Here is a 19111-nt window from a genome sequence, read left to right as displayed (position 1 = left end):
AGTAAATGGGTAATAAATTTGGATGCGAATCTTATATATTTTTGGGTAAGGGAAAGAGATTAGGGATTAGATAATAATAATTTTGGAGAGAGGATGTTAAGAGAAAAGAGGTCAAAGTATAAGGAGAATGGATAATAGCAATGAAAAAGTTGAAACTTAGAAAAAAGAATGTGAAGTTAGAATGGGAAAATGCGAGAACTATTTTTAACAATAAGAACTCAAGAAGGGGAAATGAGGAAGCCTGAATCTGTTTTTGTTCTTGTTTTTTGTTTTTGTCTTTTTTCTTTTTTTTGCTTTTCTGTGCCTTTTTCTTTTTTTCTGTATTTCTTGTTAAAATCTAATAAAAATTATATTAAAAAATAAAAAATAAAAAAGTTCTGTCTCACTCCTAATCTCCTCTGGACATTGGTTGCATTAAAATGTGCTGCTTATTTGCACTGAAATGAAATCAAAGCAAAAATAATAATAATAATTCTCTTGATGTGGTGTGTCTATATTTAGCAAGAAAATTATTTTATAGGTGTAGTGGGGGTTGAATTCTAATATAATTGCAAATTTTCAACTTCTTTTTAAATAGCAATGCCTATATAATACCACCAGCTATACAGACAATGGAAATGTGATTATCAAAACCAAATGGTTTTTCTAGATGCATGTTAACAAAATAAAATTATTACACTAAAAGACGACAAGAACAGGCCAGCCTCTCAGACTTCTGCCCAGGATTGGTTGTTTCCTGGTGACAGTGTATTCCAAAATATGAAACACATTTCAGCTTGTTATCCTCAGATTCTGCTGCCAAGCTGCAGATGGATCATAAAACACGCAAAACATGCTAAGCCTATGAAAATACCCAAGGCTTGCACAGCAAATATTAACATGACACTGCTATTATTTCCTGATCTAGGTCAAATCTCAGCAGGAAATCTCATTGTCTATTTTTATTCCCTGCTCACTATCTTGAGCTTTACCTTTCTGTTTTCTTGATCAGTACAGCCCTGAAGATTTGTTCCTGGGGAGTCCTCTCATTCTCATTAGTTGGCTGCACAAAGGGATGGACAGCAGCCAAGATGAAACCCTGCTGGTACAATTCTTGCAGCTGAGCAGGAAGATCACGCAAGGAAGAGAGCCTGATTGCTGATGATCCCAGTAGCTCAGCTGGAACCAAAAAGAGAAAGACTGATAAATAAACCTGAATTATATTATGTAAGCATTATGTTGAGTTTTTAAATATCTACATTCTCTTTAGGAATAAAAAGGCTGCACACACTTCTGCAAAGTAGCTAAATACGGTACATACCTGTTGGGTGCATTTGTTTATTTACAGTATATATTAATGGCAACTCTAACAACAATAAGCATAAGTCAGCTATTAGTAGCAGTAATGCTAAGCCCAAAAGAAAAAAAAGAAAATACTGTTTCCCTAATTTATGGCTCTAGATGTTATTCTGCAAACATCCACACCAGATCTTTCAAAAATTTCATTTTTTGCATTTTATTAAAAAGGGCCGTTTTATACACATCCTGTTACAGGAGGTCGTATACCCAACCTTTAATATTAGGCATCACCAGGGATCCCCAATGCTGCAGAATTATTATATTGGCTGTTAACATACTGCTACAAAACCATCTCCCCTGTTCTTCCACCAGACCCTACTTAACCAGTATGTGACCAATTACTTGATTCACATCTCCAATATCCAAGGCCTTCTCCACAATTTTTTTTTACAATAGTTTAAACCTCCCTCCAAAAAGGTGCAATGGCTAAGGACTGTGGCCAAAGTAGATGAATTTCACATCTCCAACAGCTATCAGCCAGGATACCTAAATGCTTAAATTACATTTCATTTGCTGCATTTCTAACCTGCCCTTCATCATAACTGACCTTTAAAGCTATAATCTTTGCATCTCCAGATTTCTTAAACAAAGTTGTTTTAATCACCCTACCAACTTAAGTAAATGTTACTCATAAACTAAGAAGACACCTAAGACAGCAAAAGCTACATCTGCAAAGTTTTAGTAAAACAAAGGTTTTAAATACTAAATTCCTCTCATATTCCTTAACAATGTTTGTATTTCAGATTACAATGCAATTATTATTTGGGTAAATGCAGTGTACAAAGGGCAAAGCCAAATTTTGGGTTTTTGTGTAAACAACAAAAAAGTCCCTGAGAGTCCAGAGGCCAGAAGAGCTTGCAATCTAAAGGTGATTCATCAAATACTCCAGTCTGCATTCTCTCTCTCACACACGCACAGTCTGTCACCATGTTGATTCCATTTCTCAGTGTTTGCCTCTTTAATTTCCTTCCTACTCGTACTGCTACAAATAGTGATCTTGAGGGAGTTTCAGTGTACCTAGCTACTATTCAACATCAACAAGAATAAGAGCTTAAGAAAGGTGTGCAGGTTCTTGAAACAAGCTCTTCTTCTACCGTATGTAAAACCCTCAGGAATACAGTCTGCATGAAAGACAGTAGGCTCTTTAAAAAGTATTTTTTTCTCTCCTGCATTTCCCATAAGAATGTATGGCTCTCTCTTTCTGAATAATAAAAGAAGAAGTTATAATAAAAACTAATACATATTCAGAACTAATAATAAGAGGCATAATTTAAATAATAATAGGATAGGTAGCTGCTGCCCTATACTCCTGCCACAGTTTCTCTTAACCTGCAAAAACCATATTCCAAGAATATACAATGGAGCTTCTGATTGAGGAGCACAGGACACAACATCATTATTTCTTTAAATAGAGAGGGAAAAACTGAAGAAATGCATATACTGAAGAATAATACAACTCACAGTTCTGTCACAGCATACAAATGAAGTAAAATTCATAACAAAATCCACTAAGTTATGGAATGCATGTGCTGTAAGATATAAGTAACCAAGCTGCCTGTCAAAACAGACTGACCCTGTGCCAAGCATACAAAACAAATTTGGATGTGGGTGTTGACAACTTTAATTGCTTTTTTATTTTTATTTTATTCTTTAAAAAAACAACCTTTCTTCCTTTTTTAGCACTGCTCAGAATTTTATTCAATTTTGTCTTTGTCTTAGAGAAAAGCATTCTGTTCATGCAAGGTGTGGCACCCAATTTTTACAGACCTGTCCTTCCTATTTAACACCCCCCCCCAAAAAAAAACAACCCTGCTTCTGACAGTTAGGGGGGTGGCTCTGAAACAGAGAACTGTAGATAGGCGCAATCAGCAGAAAATATTTTCTCTCTCTGATGATACAGTAGTACACCCAACTGTTGGCACCACTGATTACCCAAAGTCAATAGAAGTGTTAGCCACCTCAAAAACAGGTGTGATCACTGGGTATCCCAGTAAAGGGGTATACCTGTAGTTGGAAGTCTCTATCCAAAAGCCAAGGCAATTTTGCACATCCAGGTTCTAAACTCTACACACAGCAGCACAATGGTTCACACTCTGAGAAACTTGTCTTTTCATGAAGATGTAGAAATATAACCTTGGGGTCAGAGGGAAAACAGGTAAGTGGAAGTTTCTAAATAATAATATTTTATATGAACCTACCTATGCCACATTTCTAAAAATGGTCAGAGTTTGAGAACATCTGAAGGAAACACAAATCTGAAGGTTCACACAAATATGCCACAGCCTTGCTCTGGTATATTCCTAAAATTTAATATGTATCACTCTAGACATAAAAGAGGCAATGCTCATCTCCTGATTGCCCTCTAGCAAATATTTTGTATAGATAAATAACAGAGCAAGGGTATAAAACCATGTATGTGAAACTTTCCCCTTGTAAACGGAACACCTCATAACAACTAGTTCTAACTAGTCCCTAAACCAAAAATGAATTATATGCAGGCAGGATTCCAAATTCATTACCCAAGTTCACATATCACACTAAGTCAAACCATGGCTTAGCACAAATGTGTGGGCTCCAGAAAAGAAGACTGTGCCCACTGAACTCCTCCCCAGTCATTTTGCTGCTGTGCTATGCTGAGTTAAGCCATGGTTAAGCTTAGCGTGTCATCTGAACCTGGACTTGTGATTTAAGTCTTACAGGCAAACCATAAACCACAGGACAAACCTTGGTTACAGGTCATAGTTTGTTTGGAGAGAACTAAACCAGAAGCCCAGATTCAGACAACATACTATATAGCACAGTACATCAGGAAAGCAGCCAGAGAAGACCAAAGCAGCAATTATCTTCTCTCTCCAGGAGTCTGTCCATTTACTTGCTCAAGTTAAGTCATGGTTTGACTTAAGAGTTACTTGCAAACCAGAAAAATATCTACAATGAGTAACTAAATGAACTTTATCATACTCATTACTCTATGCCTTCCTGGGATACAGATAAATGTATTAGAAATGGCATCACAGCAAAATAAGCAATATTCTAAACGGCTATCATGCTGAAGAGCATATCGGCCTCCTCAGACTAAGCCCCAATCCTAAGCATCATGATCCAAAATGAACAGTCCTTATGTTTACAGTTACCACCACCGACCCCTCCATATATAGCCTGATTCACACATAACCTTAAACTATGTTTTTTTAAAACTATGGTTTAGTGTTATCTGTGAACCCAGCCCAGCAGCTTAATTATAGTTTGCTTCCTGTCAATAAATCACAATACTGTATGAAGTTATGCCTAGTTGCTGGCTTACAACCTTGGTTTAACTATGTCTTGGTGTTACATGTGAACCAAGTACAGTATGCTTCCTTAGCCACAAGTTTCTTTGACCAGATCAAATGCTTACCAAACTACAGACATGAGCCGAGCGGGAAATATATGGAGAACTAAGCCATGGTTTGCATGACTATCTGTGGGTTAACTCGTGGTTTGCTAAATAAACAATGACTTGGTATTTTGTACAAACCAGGCCATAAAGAACTCACCCTCTTTTTTCAGGCATACATTGTTGACATCTATTGATTGCAAGATCAGCACTACTTTTCAAAAACTTGCTTTGTCAGTTGAGGATCAAACCATGACAAGTAATCAGATGAGTTTCTAGGTTGGAATAATAAGGCAGGGATAGCATTGTTCCTAAATAATAAATAGCATTGCTATTTAGTATGCTCAATAAAACTTGCAATCTACTTTTAATCTTATCTAGTGTGGCGCAGTCTGTCTCCCAGTTTCACTCACAGATACATTTACTGTGAGTTATTGTGTCCAGGGAGCACTGAAAAATAAAGCCATTAACAATTCCTGAAACAACCACTACTACATTGATTGACGTACTAAATTAATGAGTCTGGATCTACCTAAAATCTATGTCTGCTGTGTTGCATGAAGGAAGCTATCCTAAACATGAATACTATGAAATAAACCTACATGATAGTCTTTTTAAAAAACAAACAAACAAACAAGAGATAGGGAGTGAGAACAGAAAGGTTTAACCATAGGCACACAAAACCTCAGAGACATTGACTGAGACTAGGATCCAGTGACAAAAAAAAGACTAGTAAATATTTCATGCTTTTTTCCTTGATATATTATGTTAAGTGACATTCCCAGTTTCTCCTTTAACTTTGAAGGAGCATAATAAATAACACTATTAAACAAATCAGTATTAAATATTCAAGATAAATCTGGAATTTCCACAAAGATGAATTCCTTGTGCTTACTTTTATTATAGTATCTAAAACTTTAGAGAGAATAAACAGGGTACTGGAAAAGCATGAACTGCAAATTAGGGAGTACATATACTTTTGCCTCTTCATATTAGAAGGGTCATCACTATTAATGTTCAGGAACATTATTACCCAAACATGTAATAATTAGGTAAGACAGTTAAAGACATTAGAAAAAATGTGTATCTCAGCAGTACAGTATAAGATTTGGCTTACACAAGTGTATAATTTCAACATAAATTATTTTCCTCCTTGCCTTTGTTCTCATTTCTTACTAGTTGAGTAGTTGTATTGGGGACAGAGAGATTTCCCTAAAGTATATTTAAATAATATGATCACACACTGGCTAGGAAGATGGTTTATGGCTTTTCTCATGGGACAAAACAGTGATCAACCAAAGCCCCTAAACTGCACTATGCCCAGTTTACAGGCCTGCTTTTTCAGTTTATTATATGTTTCAGCAAATACCATGGAATATCAGCTAATGCAGCAACTATGACGAATACTTTTAGCAGCCACCAGCAAATGCTTAACAAAAACAATCTAGAAAAGAAGCTGAGCCAGAATCTGAAATAAAGGCAAAGTTCTGATAGACCAGGAGAGGACTGAGCTCAAAGAACAACAAAGAAGATGAATATCTCACCACACAAATATATTCCATCTCCTACCTCAGTAATTATTACTCTTGTGTACAGGTGGTACCTCGGGTTGCAGATCAGATCCATTCTGGGGTGCCATTCGCACCCCGAAAAGTCCGCAACCCAAGCGGCGCTTTCGCGCATACGCAAAAGCACAATAAAGAGCTTCTGCCCATGTGTGAAGCGCGCAGAACACTTCTGTGCATGCGCGCGCGGACAAACCCGGAAGTAAACACTTCCGGGTCCGCTGCGTTCGCAAACCGGAAAAAAGCAACCTGCAGCGGACGCAACATGTGGTATGACTGTATTACCCAATAATTTAGAGGGCATTATTTTACAACTACTGTACGTATTATAAGCAGAAATAAACACATCCAAGTTGGTATAGAATTTCCTTAATACAGTGGCAGCACTCACATATGTTAAGCCATGGCTTGTTTTAAACATTGTTAGTTCAGCAAACCTTGAGCCATGTGAGATATCATCTCACAGATGAGTAAACAAGCCATGGCTTGTTCCTCCAAAGCTCAGTTTGTTTTCCAGCTTGATTGGGTCAGGGTAGCCAAACAAATCACAGTTAAGAACAAACCCAGTTGGATTCTTGTGTCAGCCCCATCGTTCTGCCCAGACACTGAGGTCCAGTACCGAGGGCCTTCTGGCGGTTCCCTCATTGCGAGAAGCCAAGTTGCGGGGAACCAGGCAGAGGGCCTTCTCGGTACCCGGATGTGAGGGACAGGGGATATCGCGAAGTCCCTCCCCTCCTGAGTTCAAGCCCGTCCCCGAGCAAAGGGGAAAGCAGGGAGAGTTCCGATTCCAGTGGGGAAGCAGGAAGTCGTGTCCGAGGCTCAGGCAAGGTAGAGGAGCCAGGGTCCCAGGTGGGACAGGAAGGGGCAAGCAAGGGGGGAAGACCCATCCCCCCAACTCCAGAATTACGCAGGAAAAGGAGGGGCAAGAGGATGGGTCTGCCAAAGCTTTTGTGTTGGAGAAAGACGCGCCAAAAGCCATTAGGAGGTTCTGAAACCGACTGACCACATCACTCCGTGTAAATAGCAATGACTTGAGCACTGTAAATACGCAGCACCAATAAAAGAATAAAATGCAGAGCTGCGTGGCGTCGTTACTCTGAAGTAGTCCACTCCGGCCACCGTGACAGCAACCTCCTAATCTTTTTTTGGGCTACTTTGGAGTTGCCGGGATGAGCGTGTCAGAGGCGGAGAAGTGGCGGCAGATCGCGGAGCAAGCCCAGCTAGAACTGCAGCAGCTGTCGCTGCAGGCGCAGGGAGAATTGAAGGCAGCTAAAGAGGAGACTAAGAAGGTCCAGGACGACCGGCTACAACTTGCGGAACAGGTGAGAGAGCTTCAGGAAAAAGAGCAGCAATTAAGGGCGGTGGCGGTAGACCTCCAAAACAAGCTGGATGCAGAGAAAAACAAGGCGGGAGGGGCACCCCAAGTCCAAGTGCTGCCAGGAAGGAGAGCTGGGACCCTAGTTAGCAAGTTCAATGGAGACCCGAAGGAATTTCAAGGCTTTGAGACTGAGATTGTGTATGCTCTTGAGCTGCACCACGATGAGTTCCCTGATGATGAGCACAGAGTAGCGTTTATTGTGGAGCACCTTACCGGGGCAGCCAGGGAGTGGCTAAGACCGTTAATTGCAACAAGGAATCCTTGCGTGAAGAATGTCAAACTATTTCTAGAAGGTTTGAAAACGATGTATTCGTCCGATAGTCATATGGACCAGACTAAGGAGGAACTTCATAATTTACGCCAAGGAAATATGACAGTTCGCGCGTATTGGGCGAAATTCACCATGCTGGTGCACAGATTGGGGTGGGAACTGGGGTCCCCCCCAATGCAAGCGGCGTTCTACTTGGGGTGGCATGAGGAGGTGAAGGATGAGCTCTCGAGAGGTCCAAAGCCCAGTGATATGGATCAGCTGAGCAAAGCGGCTCTGGCGGTGGGGGTGAGACAGGAATCCCGGTGGAGCGACAAACAAGCAACGCGCGCAAAGCGGGCTTGGTTCCCACGGTCGCAGGAGAAACCACTCCCCCAACAACCCTTTCAAGCCACGCCTGGGGCCAGCCAGGACCAGGAACCCATGCAGATTGATAGCGCGCGCGCGCGGGCTTTTCAAACCCCAGCGGCGCCAAGACGCAAGGAGGGAAAGGGCGGGAATTGCTTTCTCTGCAACTCCCCCCAGCATCTCGTCAGAGACTGCCCACATCGCAGGGAGTGGCAAGGCAGGGCGGGAACGGTGGTGCCCTCCCCCACTGACGCAGCACCACAGCAGGGAAACGGGAAAGCCTGGCTGCAGGAGACAAGGGGCAGCAGCCAGGCACAGTCAGCAGACAACAGCCCCAGCCCACCCACCCGCACAGAGAGGAGCAGAGCCAGCCCACCCCTCCCAGAGCAGGAGTGGTTCTAGAAGTCACGCTAACGCTCCCAAATGGCTATCCCCTGACGGTCCTTGCCTTAATTGACAGTGGTGCCTCAGCGAACTTCTTCTCGAGAAACTTTGCAGAAGAGCACCAGATCCAGCTTCTGCAGCTGGATTTTCCCCTTCATGTGGCAACCATTGACGGCAGAGAGCTGCTGGGGGGGGCCATCACTCATCAAACCCCCCCCATGAGAATGACGGTGGGAAGGCACTCAGAGACACTGGCATTCAACGTCACCACCATCTCAGACCCCCCCATCGTCTTGGGCATGAGCTGGCTGGCGCGCCACGACCCCTCCATCAGTTGGCACCAGAGATGCATCACTTTTGGATCGGACTTTTGCCTGGAACATTGCATGCAGCACCAACCAGGGGAGGGGCCTCCGATAGCCACGGTGGCCACCATGCACGTCAAAGGGGGTGAGGCGATACCCAAGCCGTACTGGGACCTGCAGGAGGTCTTCAGCGAAGCGGAGTCCGACCACCTACCCCCACACAGGCCTTTTGACTGCCAGATCAACCTGGTGCCAGGGGCAACTATACCCCCAGCCAAGCTGTACGCCATGTCAGACCAGGAACTGGAGGATCTGCGCGCTTTCATCGACAAGAACCTCAAGCGGGGGTTCATCAGAGAAAGCAAGGCAGCAGGGGGCAGCCCGGTCTTCTGGGTGGACAAGAAAGACACGCAACAGCGCCGCCTGGTGGTGGATTTTAGACGGCTGAATTCGGTGACAGAGCCAGTGGCTTTCCCCATGCCCAGAGTGGATGATCTCCTGACAGCAGCACGCAGGGGCAAGATTTTCACCAAGCTAGACCTGAGGGGGGCGTACAACTTGATCAGGATCCGGGAAGGCGATGAATGGAAGACCACGATGTTCACGCCTCTGGGCTCTTTTGAATATCTGGTGATGCCCTTCGGGTTGCAAGGGGGCTCAGCCTGCTTCCAGGCCTTCATGCACCACGTCCTGGGGTCCCTCCTCTTCAAGAACTGCCTGGTCTTTCTGGATGACATCCTTATCTATTCCAATGACCCAGTGCAGCATGTGAAAGATGTCAGGGAAGTGTTGCAGCGCCTGAAGGAGAACCACCTGTATGTGAAGCTGGAGAAGTGCAAGTTTCACACCAAGGAGGTGGACTTCCTGGGCTACAAGCTGTCAGACAAGGGGCTGGCGATGGACAAGGACAAGGTGCAGGCCATCCTGGACTGGCACAGCCCCAGGACGCGCAAAGATGCCCAACGCCTACTAGGCTTCGCCAACTTCTACAGGAAGTTCATCAAGAACTTCTCTCGCGTTACGGCTCCCATCACTGACTGCCTGAGAGGCAAGCAGAAGTTCAGGTGGACACCAGAGGCGCAAGCAGCGTTCGAAAGCCTCAAGAGGGTGTTCGCCTCGGACCAGAACCTGTTCCACGTGGTCCAGGACGCGCCCCTACGCATTGAGACAGATGCTTCTGAGAAAGCTGTGGGCGCCATTTTGTTGCAACTGGACGCCAACAGGGAGTGGAGACCCTGTGCCTTCTTCTCCAGGAAGTTGACACAGCCCGAGCGCAACTACACCGTGTTTGACAAAGAACTTCTTGCGATCCACGCTGCGTTCAAACATTGGAGACACTTCCTGGTGGGCGCCAAGCACCCCATCCAGGTGTGCACAGACCACAAGAACCTGGAGTTCTGGAGAACTGCCAGGGTGCTCAACCAGCGGCAGATACGGTGGGCAGAGTTCTTCTCGAACTTCAACTTCTCCATACACTACATCCCGGGAGAGCAGAACGTCAGGGCGGATGCCCTCTCCCGCAAGCCAGAGTACATGGAGGAGGAGGAGCCACCAGCCCCAAGGCACATTTTCCCCCCGTCGGCATGGTCCTGCGGAGCAGCAGTGGTGAGCGAGGCAGAACTCACAGCACTGACGGCAGCGGATGACTTTGCCAACCGCATCTTCAGAGAACTGAGAGGGGGGAGGGAGCAGGCAAAAGACTTTGCAGAACGCAGAGGGCTGCTTTTCTACAAGGGGGCACTGTACCTGCCCACCACCCAGCTCAGACGTACGGTCCTCAAACAGATGCACGACAACCCAACGGCGGGGCATTTTGGAAGGGACAAGACCACTCACCTAGTCATGAGACACTTCTGGTGGCCAGGGGTGAGGGAAGATGTTCGAGACTATGTACGGGGCTGTGACACCTGCCAGCGGGCAAAGGTGGTCAGAGCAGCGCCACCAGGGTTGCTGGAGCCCTTAGCCACGCCACACAGGCCGTGGGAAGTGCTGTCCATGGACTTCATCACAGATCTGCCTTCTTCCCGGGGTAAGACCGCAGTGTTGGTGGTGGTGGACCTCATGTCCAAAATGTGCCACTTTATACCGTGTGCCAGGGCAGTCTCTGCAGAAGAGACAGCCAAACTGTTTGTTGATCACGTTTTCAGACTGCATGGATTACCTTTAAGGGTTATTTCGGATCGTGGCCGCCAATTTGTTTCCAGGTTCTGGCGGCGGCTCATGAACCTCCTGCAGGTGGAGGTCAGCTTGTCGACGGCTAGACACCCGCAGACCAACGGACAAGCGGAGAGGGTCAACGCCATTCTGCAGCAGTACCTGAGATGTTACGTCAGCCAGAGGCAAACGGACTGGGTGGATCGCCTGCCACTAGCAGAATTTGCCTACAACAATGCAGTGCACGTCTCCACAGGGGTGTCGCCCTTTAAGGCCAATTACGGGCGCGACCTCAGATCTTTCCCAGAGAGGGAGGGGGAGGAGGAGGAGGAGGGCCCACAGGCGGAGGATTGGGCAGAGGAACTGGAGACGGTGCACCAGCAGCTCAGAGAACACTTGGAGAGGGCCAAGGAAGCGTACAAAAAGGGGGCAGATCGCCACAGGCGACTAGGGGAGGTCATCAGGGTGGGGGACAAGGTGTGGTTGTCCTCGGAGGGCCTTCCCACCAGAGGGAGGTGCAAAAAGCTGGCACCCAAAAGGCTGGGCCCCTTCACGGTCACGCAACAGGTAAACCCGGTGGCATACAGGCTGGCACTGCCAGAGGACATGAGGGTGCATCCAGTGTTTCATAGATCGCTGCTGTCGCCGTACAGGGAAAGCAGCAGGCTCCGAGACAGCGAACAAACCCCCGAGGGAGGGGGGGAGAGGGAAGGCAGGGAGCAACTCAATGAGGCCACGGCCATCCTGGATTCAAGGTGGGGGGTGGGGGGACTGGAGTACCTCATGGCATGGGAGGATGCTCCACCGTCCCAGAATGAATGGGTCCCAGCCACTCAGATACAGGAGGAATTCTTGGTGGAAGAATTTCACGCCCTCTTTCCCCACAGACCCAAGCCCTGGCACATGGAAAGGGAGGGGGAGGAGGAGGAGGCACGGGAGAGCAGCTCACCATGGCGCTGGGAAGCGGAGTTTGAGGAACCAGAGGATGAGGTATGGGTGTCACCGAGATCCACCCAGTCAGAGGAAGGAGCAGATTGGCAGAACGTTTTTACCCCCACCAGCTCTGACGCCACGGACTTTTTGGGATTCCCGTCCGCCCAGGCGGAAGGGGGGGGCTCGCAGGACTGGGGGGAGGTATTCACACCAACAGGCTCGGAGAGCACTGAGTTCTTAGGCTTCCAGTCGTCACCGACACATGAGGGGGGCCTGGGGAGGGGTGAAGGAGAGCTTGGGAGGGGGGTGGATGTGAGGGACAGGGGATATCGCGAAGTCCCTCCCCTCCTGAGTTCAAGCCCGTCCCCGAGCAAAGGGGAAAGCAGGGAGAGTTCCGATTCCAGTGGGGAAGCAGGAAGTCGTGTCCGAGGCTCAGGCAAGGTAGAGGAGCCAGGGTCCCAGGTGGGACAGGAAGGGGCAAGCAAGGGGGGAAGACCCATCCCCCCAACTCCAGAATTACGCAGGAAAAGGAGGGGCAAGAGGATGGGTCTGCCAAAGCTTTTGTGTTGGAGAAAGACGCGCCAAAAGCCATTAGGAGGTTCTGAAACCGACTGACCACATCACTCCGTGTAAATAGCAATGACTTGAGCACTGTAAATACGCAGCACCAATAAAAGAATAAAATGCAGAGCTGCGTGGCGTCGTTACTCTGAAGTAGTCCACTCCGGCCACCGTGACACCTCCCATCAGATGTTAAAGAGAAAAACAGCTACCAGATTTTTAGAATACATCTGAAGGCAGCCCTGTTTAGGGAGGCTTTTAATGTTTAATAGATTATTTTATTTTATTTTTCTGTTGGAAGCCGCCCAGAGTGGCTGGGGAAACCCAGCCAGATGGGCGGGGTATAAATAATAAATTATTATTATTATTATTATTTTTTTTTATTATTATTATTATTATTATTATTCTGACCCATTGCCAGATATAGTTAAAGCAAACCATGGTTTATAAGACAGCAAGTCATGATCAGCCTCCTGGGCTGGATTAACATTTTAACTCAAACGATAGTTATCCCAAACCAGGGATGTCCTACAGGTCCAAAAAAAAAGCTTTGAGTCTTCCTCCCCCCCAAAAGCTCAACAACTATGGTGAATACAATGGACAGATAACTGCCAGTTTTTTTTAATCAGAGTAGATTGCAGTCTCTTGGAAGTTGGACATCCCTGTTCTAAACAAACGGCTTAGTGTTACATGTGAACTCTTGGCAAGCAAAGCAAGGCCTATAAGCAGCTACATAAGGCTTCTGCCCCTGGCCTATGCAAATACCATAAAAGTACCCCCAAAATCAAATTCCTTCAAATTACCAGACTGTACATACCTACACTTAGAAGGATGCAGGTATAAGGGAAGGGACAATGGGAAATGGAACAGCACCAAAAGAAAAAAAAGTAATCCCAGGCCAGCAGTAAAAAAGAAAAGGGGGACAGGCCAAATACTAAAATGCAATCTGTACGGCTTGGAAATAGGAAAATATCTGAACCCTTTTATTGACTACAATAATGCCCAAGTACAACAAAATTGAACTAGTCAATTATACAATTATATATACACATTTGGAATATGTGGATGAAAAAGAGAAGACCTGTCCATATTTCATTCAAATATTCACCTTTGCGGATAGAACTGGATATAAATTGTCACAAAAAAGCTGTGAACTGAACATTCCTTGTCAGCAGTTCATGCAAAGTGATACAAGGAAAACTTACTAGAAACAGCAACTGTACATTTCTATAGATCAGATGTACGGTAGCTTTTCTTGAGAAAAGGAATAGCTTTAAAAGGGGAAGAAATGCTCTCATTAGCTTCTGATTTCAGCCACAGTTCTTGATCAATGTGCGTACGTTTGACAGGTGTTCTAAGCGACAAACTTCTCACCAGCTTCTCATACACATTCATTGCACAAAGAGCTTCATATCAACTGAGGGGGGAGCTTTCACATGTTGCAAGATACATAAAAAATTAAAGATTTCAGTGCTGTGAGGAGTCCTACAGATGCCACATATTTCCAAATGAAATGATAAAAGGAGTTAATCTGAAAGAGAATAAACTATGAGGCTTACAAATTAAGTTGATAGAGTTTGGGGAAGTTAATGGATGAGATAGATGCTAATAAAATATAAATAGGCATCAGCCTGCTGCTGTTACGCTTTGCTGGCTGAGCTCTGCATCAGTACTCTCACTTAAAAATTGTTCCATGACACAAGAACTGACAAAGGGTGCTAAATCGTATGAATTAATTTGCCACCAACCATTGTACTGTTTATTAAAATGCAAAACAAATTAACATCTACTTGCATCCTAGATCTCAAAACTAAAGAGAGAAAAGAGAATGGCACAATAAGTGGTCTCTTGTTAAGCCGCTGTTGTGTAAAGTTTGGAACTGTGTCAGAGTAATTTTATTATTTTTATTTTTTGGTTTTTGTATTGTGTTATTTATTTTGGAAAGCTCGGCTCAGAAGCAGCATCTGTCTTCCTCTGTAGTCTTGCCTCTTTTTTAGCCAGCTGGGTTGACTGCCTTGATGAAGCTTTTCAAATGATCAAATGACTAAAATTAAAACATATTCTCCAAGATTATTTTCATTGTTCTTCACCACATGTTCACTGAATAAAATACTTCGTAATTGTCTGACTTTTTGTTATCAAGCTGCACTCCTTGCACTTCCTGTCAGTTTTGTTGTAGCAAATTTGGTGAGCACAGAGGAAAGAAGTGAATGGGTGAGTAGATAACAAAGTATTTGGTACCACACAGTCTTCAGAATAAATTGCCCATGTACTTGAAAGAATTGTTCCTTTACAAGTTAGCCTATTACTCAGAAATTACATTATTTTAGAATTAAAAAACTTTTTTTGAAGTTTATTTGCCTTTCATTAGTAGCACTCCATAAAATAAATAAGACAGTCACATACAGCACAAAACACTATCAGAGCCAGATGACAACATATCCCATTAGAAAAGACAAAAGGATAATTACTTTATTTATGAATAGACAGTAATGGTTAGAGAACCAAAATTAGCTGTCACATTAAAAAGAATGAAGGCATTTACTGCTCAGTAGAAAGATCAGTTTATCAATATGTAATAAAGATTTATAGATGCTGCCTGGAAACTGAAAAGATTATCTATTCTTTCCTATTATTTTATATTCTTCAAGCTACAGGTCTAATTATAGACCCTTGGCCACCTGTTGCATGCAACTGTAGTTTTATTTTTTGTTACAGGGAAAATTTACACTGGCACATGCAGACTGAGAAGTCTGTCATATTATGCGTTTCCTCTCTGCATAACACCAAAGTGTGCTTCCTCTCTGCCTAACACCAAAGGGGAAAGTTGTGCATTTTGAAAGAAATGTCACGGTGTCTGTTAAGAAACTCCCATCTTTTATAGAGAAGCCTTTTCTCCCTTACGAAAAATCCCCCCCTGAGATGTGCAGCCTTGCACACATACCTGGACATGATCTTAATAAAACAAATATTTGATTTTAACCCTCACCTTAAAGAAAAAAGAAAAAAAGTATTGATCTGCTATTTGGGTTGAACAGATCTCTTTAAAGTCCGGCCCATTTCCGACATTAAAAAATGATACATTGCAAAAAAACTTTGCACAAATATTTCAAACAGCTAGCGGCCCCCACAGCAACCCTAGTGGGTTCAGCATGGTTGCTTTACCAGCTATGAAATCCCTTTCTGCTACTCTCCAGTTTCTCATTCCAATAGCTACCGATCATGTGACAGATGCAAGTTATGATTTAAAATAAACAGTGATGTTTATTTTAGCTACTAGGCCACTTTCTCTGTATTATCAAGAACTTAAAAGACCAAATTTAGAGGCTTATCATAAAGAAGCCTCACAGGTACAGCATGCTGCCAACTTTTAAAGAAATGTGGTATCATAAATTATGCTTTGCCCTCTATAAAATCACGATATGGCTCTTACTATAATAGTTTATCACAACACAATATCAGGCTAATAAAAAAGCAAATACCCCTACAATAATTTCTCTAAAGGATATGTTGACCCTTTTTTTAGTTATGCCTGTATTTCACTCAGTCTACTCTAGGCAATGATGCAGAAAAAGAGTTCATGGTGTTTAATTTCATCAAATTGCAATGTTTAAGTCCTTTACTTTATACAACTAGCATTACTCGCTCAAAATAGCAGTTGAGAAAACAAATGTAAGGGATTAAGGGAGCTATAGGTTGAGAGAAACAAGATGTTAAAAAAGCAACAACTAGGGCCCGCACCCCTGCTCACTTCACTCGCAAAAGCTACCCCTCCCCCTTAAACCTCACCAAATTTCTGCTCACTGGGCTGGGCTGCCTAACCGCAACCATGTGAACTGCAGTGTGATGACATCCTTAGGAAAATATGTATTCAGAGAGAAATGAGCCACGATTTCAGCATAATGTACTAAGTACAGAAAGCAAGAACGAAGGTCTATGCAGGTCTGTACAGAAATAAACCTTACTGAATCTAACAGGCATTATTCCTGATAAAGTGTGCAAAGGATTCCAGCCTGAATCATCTAAGACACGACAAGTTGCAAGTGAAACTGTTGCTGAATGGGAAGACAGCTTGATATTACAGTACGTAGTAAACTTTTTTCAGAAAAAGCTACATGTTCAGCTGTATACAAACCAGCCTACCATCCTTATAAACAATTCATAAAATTCTGTGTTCAAACTGGCCTCTGGAACAAATATATCTGTGAAAAGGGAAGCCTGTTTCCAAGGGGATGATCTCTAGATGAATGAAGTCCTTCTCCATGAGTAGGCCTAATGATATAATTGAGGCTACTTGTAAATCATCATCTCTACAACTGCATTCTCCAATATAGTTTGTCACTTTATGCTTCTTCCTTCACAAGTCCTGTTGATTTCCCTTACCTCCCTTACCATTTTTGAAAGCCTACTCAACTACACACACGAAACATTCAAAATTGTAAATACTTTTACTTGAGATTGCACCAGAGATGTGGAAAATGGAAAACGGGGATCAAACTCCCCCTAAGATTGGCCAGGGGTGCTGACACACCACCCACCCCGATGATAAGGCAACAAAAAAAGGAGACAGATACTATAGTCAAGGCTAATCGACAAAGAGAGAGGAGGAGCCTATTTTCCAGGGCCTAGCAGCCAATTGCACCATTTGCTTGCTGTGCACTGGCATCAGAATTTTGCTGTAGAGAGAGGGAGCCAAGCTGAACTGAGAAAGAGGTGGGAAGACAGAGCTGAGACTGATAATGAACACTGGACAGTGAGGTTTTAGTTTCTCTTGCATGACAAAAAATATATATACACTGTGTCTTCTCAGTACAGATGCCCTGTTTTCACTAGGCCCCTGAATAAACGGGAGACTTGCCAGGAGTAACCAAAGCAGTATCCAGGTCCATTATAAGGTCAGGCAGGCAAGCAAGCAGAGGCGACAACAAAGGTCAGGTGAGAGGCAAGGTCAGAGCAGTCTGTGGCCAGGCCTGGAAGAGGTAGGAGATCCGATGCTTAACCAACTACCTCTTCCATCCAATTTCTCCTGACTCTCCTTTCTCACCAAAGCTCCTTACCTTATATCCCAAGTCTTTACTAAGAGTCTTCTTGCCCTCTGGAAAGGTTTTTCAGAGTGGTCAGAGAGCTGCTGGGGAAGAGATAGGATGGAGAGCTTCTCTTGCATCTGCATACCGTACTTACTTGATAACCCCATGCCTATTTGCTGAATATTATTTGTTAAAACCATGCAGCCTAGAAGAATTAGCAAATGAGCCAAGTACAGAACACCTGATTGAAGAAAAGCTGTATTGCTCAGCCAATCAAAAGTAATTACATTTTTTCCCTGGCAAATCTGTAACTGACAGTCACTAAAGTATTTTTTTTTCTTCCATGAAAATAATTTCCTCAGCACTTGGTGGTTTACATTAAATCTTAGTCAAAAAGACAAGATTCCCCATCTTCTCTCAGTAGGGAAGCTGTCACCACTTGGTGTAAAAGATTTTAACCATCTGTCTATCATGCAACAGTTGCGTGGGTGTTCCTAAATTCCAAGAATTACAACATGGTCCATTAAAATGAACATATTGGCCATTATGTCTGTATCTTGATTTGAAAATTCACCTAATGTAGTTTTAAAAAACAAAGCAAATGTCCAAATTATTTATACGCCTCTACAGCAATACAGAAACGTGTGTGCTCTTCTGGACAAATTACTGGGGCTGAGCAACCAGTATCCAGGTAATTGTTCAACTGTAACTAACCTGAGTTAAACTGCTGTGCTTCATGAAATACAGGTCAGGCAGGCATGCACTAGGATCTGCCAAACACATGGTGCTTCAATACTGGAAGGAGAGATCACTTCCCATACAACAATGGATTAATGATCAGTACTCCCTGTCCACGTCCAAGCTGGCAATGCATCAATGTGAACAAAGAACAATACAATAGCATTTGGTCAGCTTTTCTTCAGACTTATACATCATATCTGGCAGTTCAGTATATTTGTATTAATAAATTATATAGTCAAAAATGTTTCCTTTCACGAATTGGACTTCGTTTTTATTTTTACTGGCATGTTACTTCAATTGTAGTCATCAAAAATTGTATTAATAAAAAATAGTCGAGAAATAAAATTGCTATGCCTTACTCTCAATCTCCTTACCCTCAGCTATCAGTAAAATGGGAACCACAATGTACTTGATGTGACTTGCCATTACACCATTTCTGCTGTGCACAGGAATGTGACACCTCTAGTTTCTTGCGAAACATATTCTCTTTTTACTAGTGCATATGCACGTGTAAATAGAATTTATACACATGTGTACATACCAACCACAAAGGTTTATTCCACAATGCATTTGATAGCTGTCAGAAGCACCACAAAACCATTATGGTTAAGTGAAAATAATAGTCTTAGCTCAAAGCAGAGTTCTTCGTCCATCACACATAAAACAATGCTCTTGCAAAAAACCAAGGGCAGATTTATTAACTCATCAGAAATCAGAGATAGCAAACGTGGCA

At 43.6% G+C, this 19111-nt stretch overlaps 1 protein-coding gene across 3 annotated transcripts in view; it reads right to left on the bottom strand.

Annotated features, from left to right (window-relative positions):
- RFTN1 (raftlin, lipid raft linker 1) overlaps positions 1–19111 on the bottom strand; it is a 109086-nt gene that overhangs the window by 71600 nt on the left and 18375 nt on the right. For all 3 annotated transcript variants that reach the window (XM_035128881.3, XM_035128883.3, XM_060280688.2), the window contains exon 3: positions 972–1158. In XM_035128881.3, the coding sequence (XP_034984772.1) occupies positions 972–1158 (187 nt within the window). The remainder of the gene's footprint in view (positions 1–971; positions 1159–19111) is intronic.

The sequence above is a fragment of the Zootoca vivipara genome, chromosome 11 (assembly GCF_965207765.1).
Source record: "Zootoca vivipara chromosome 11, rZooViv2.hap1.1, whole genome shotgun sequence".
Classification (NCBI taxonomy): domain Eukaryota; kingdom Metazoa; phylum Chordata; class Lepidosauria; order Squamata; family Lacertidae; genus Zootoca; species Zootoca vivipara.
This window is presented reverse-complemented; position numbering and strand designations above follow the sequence as displayed.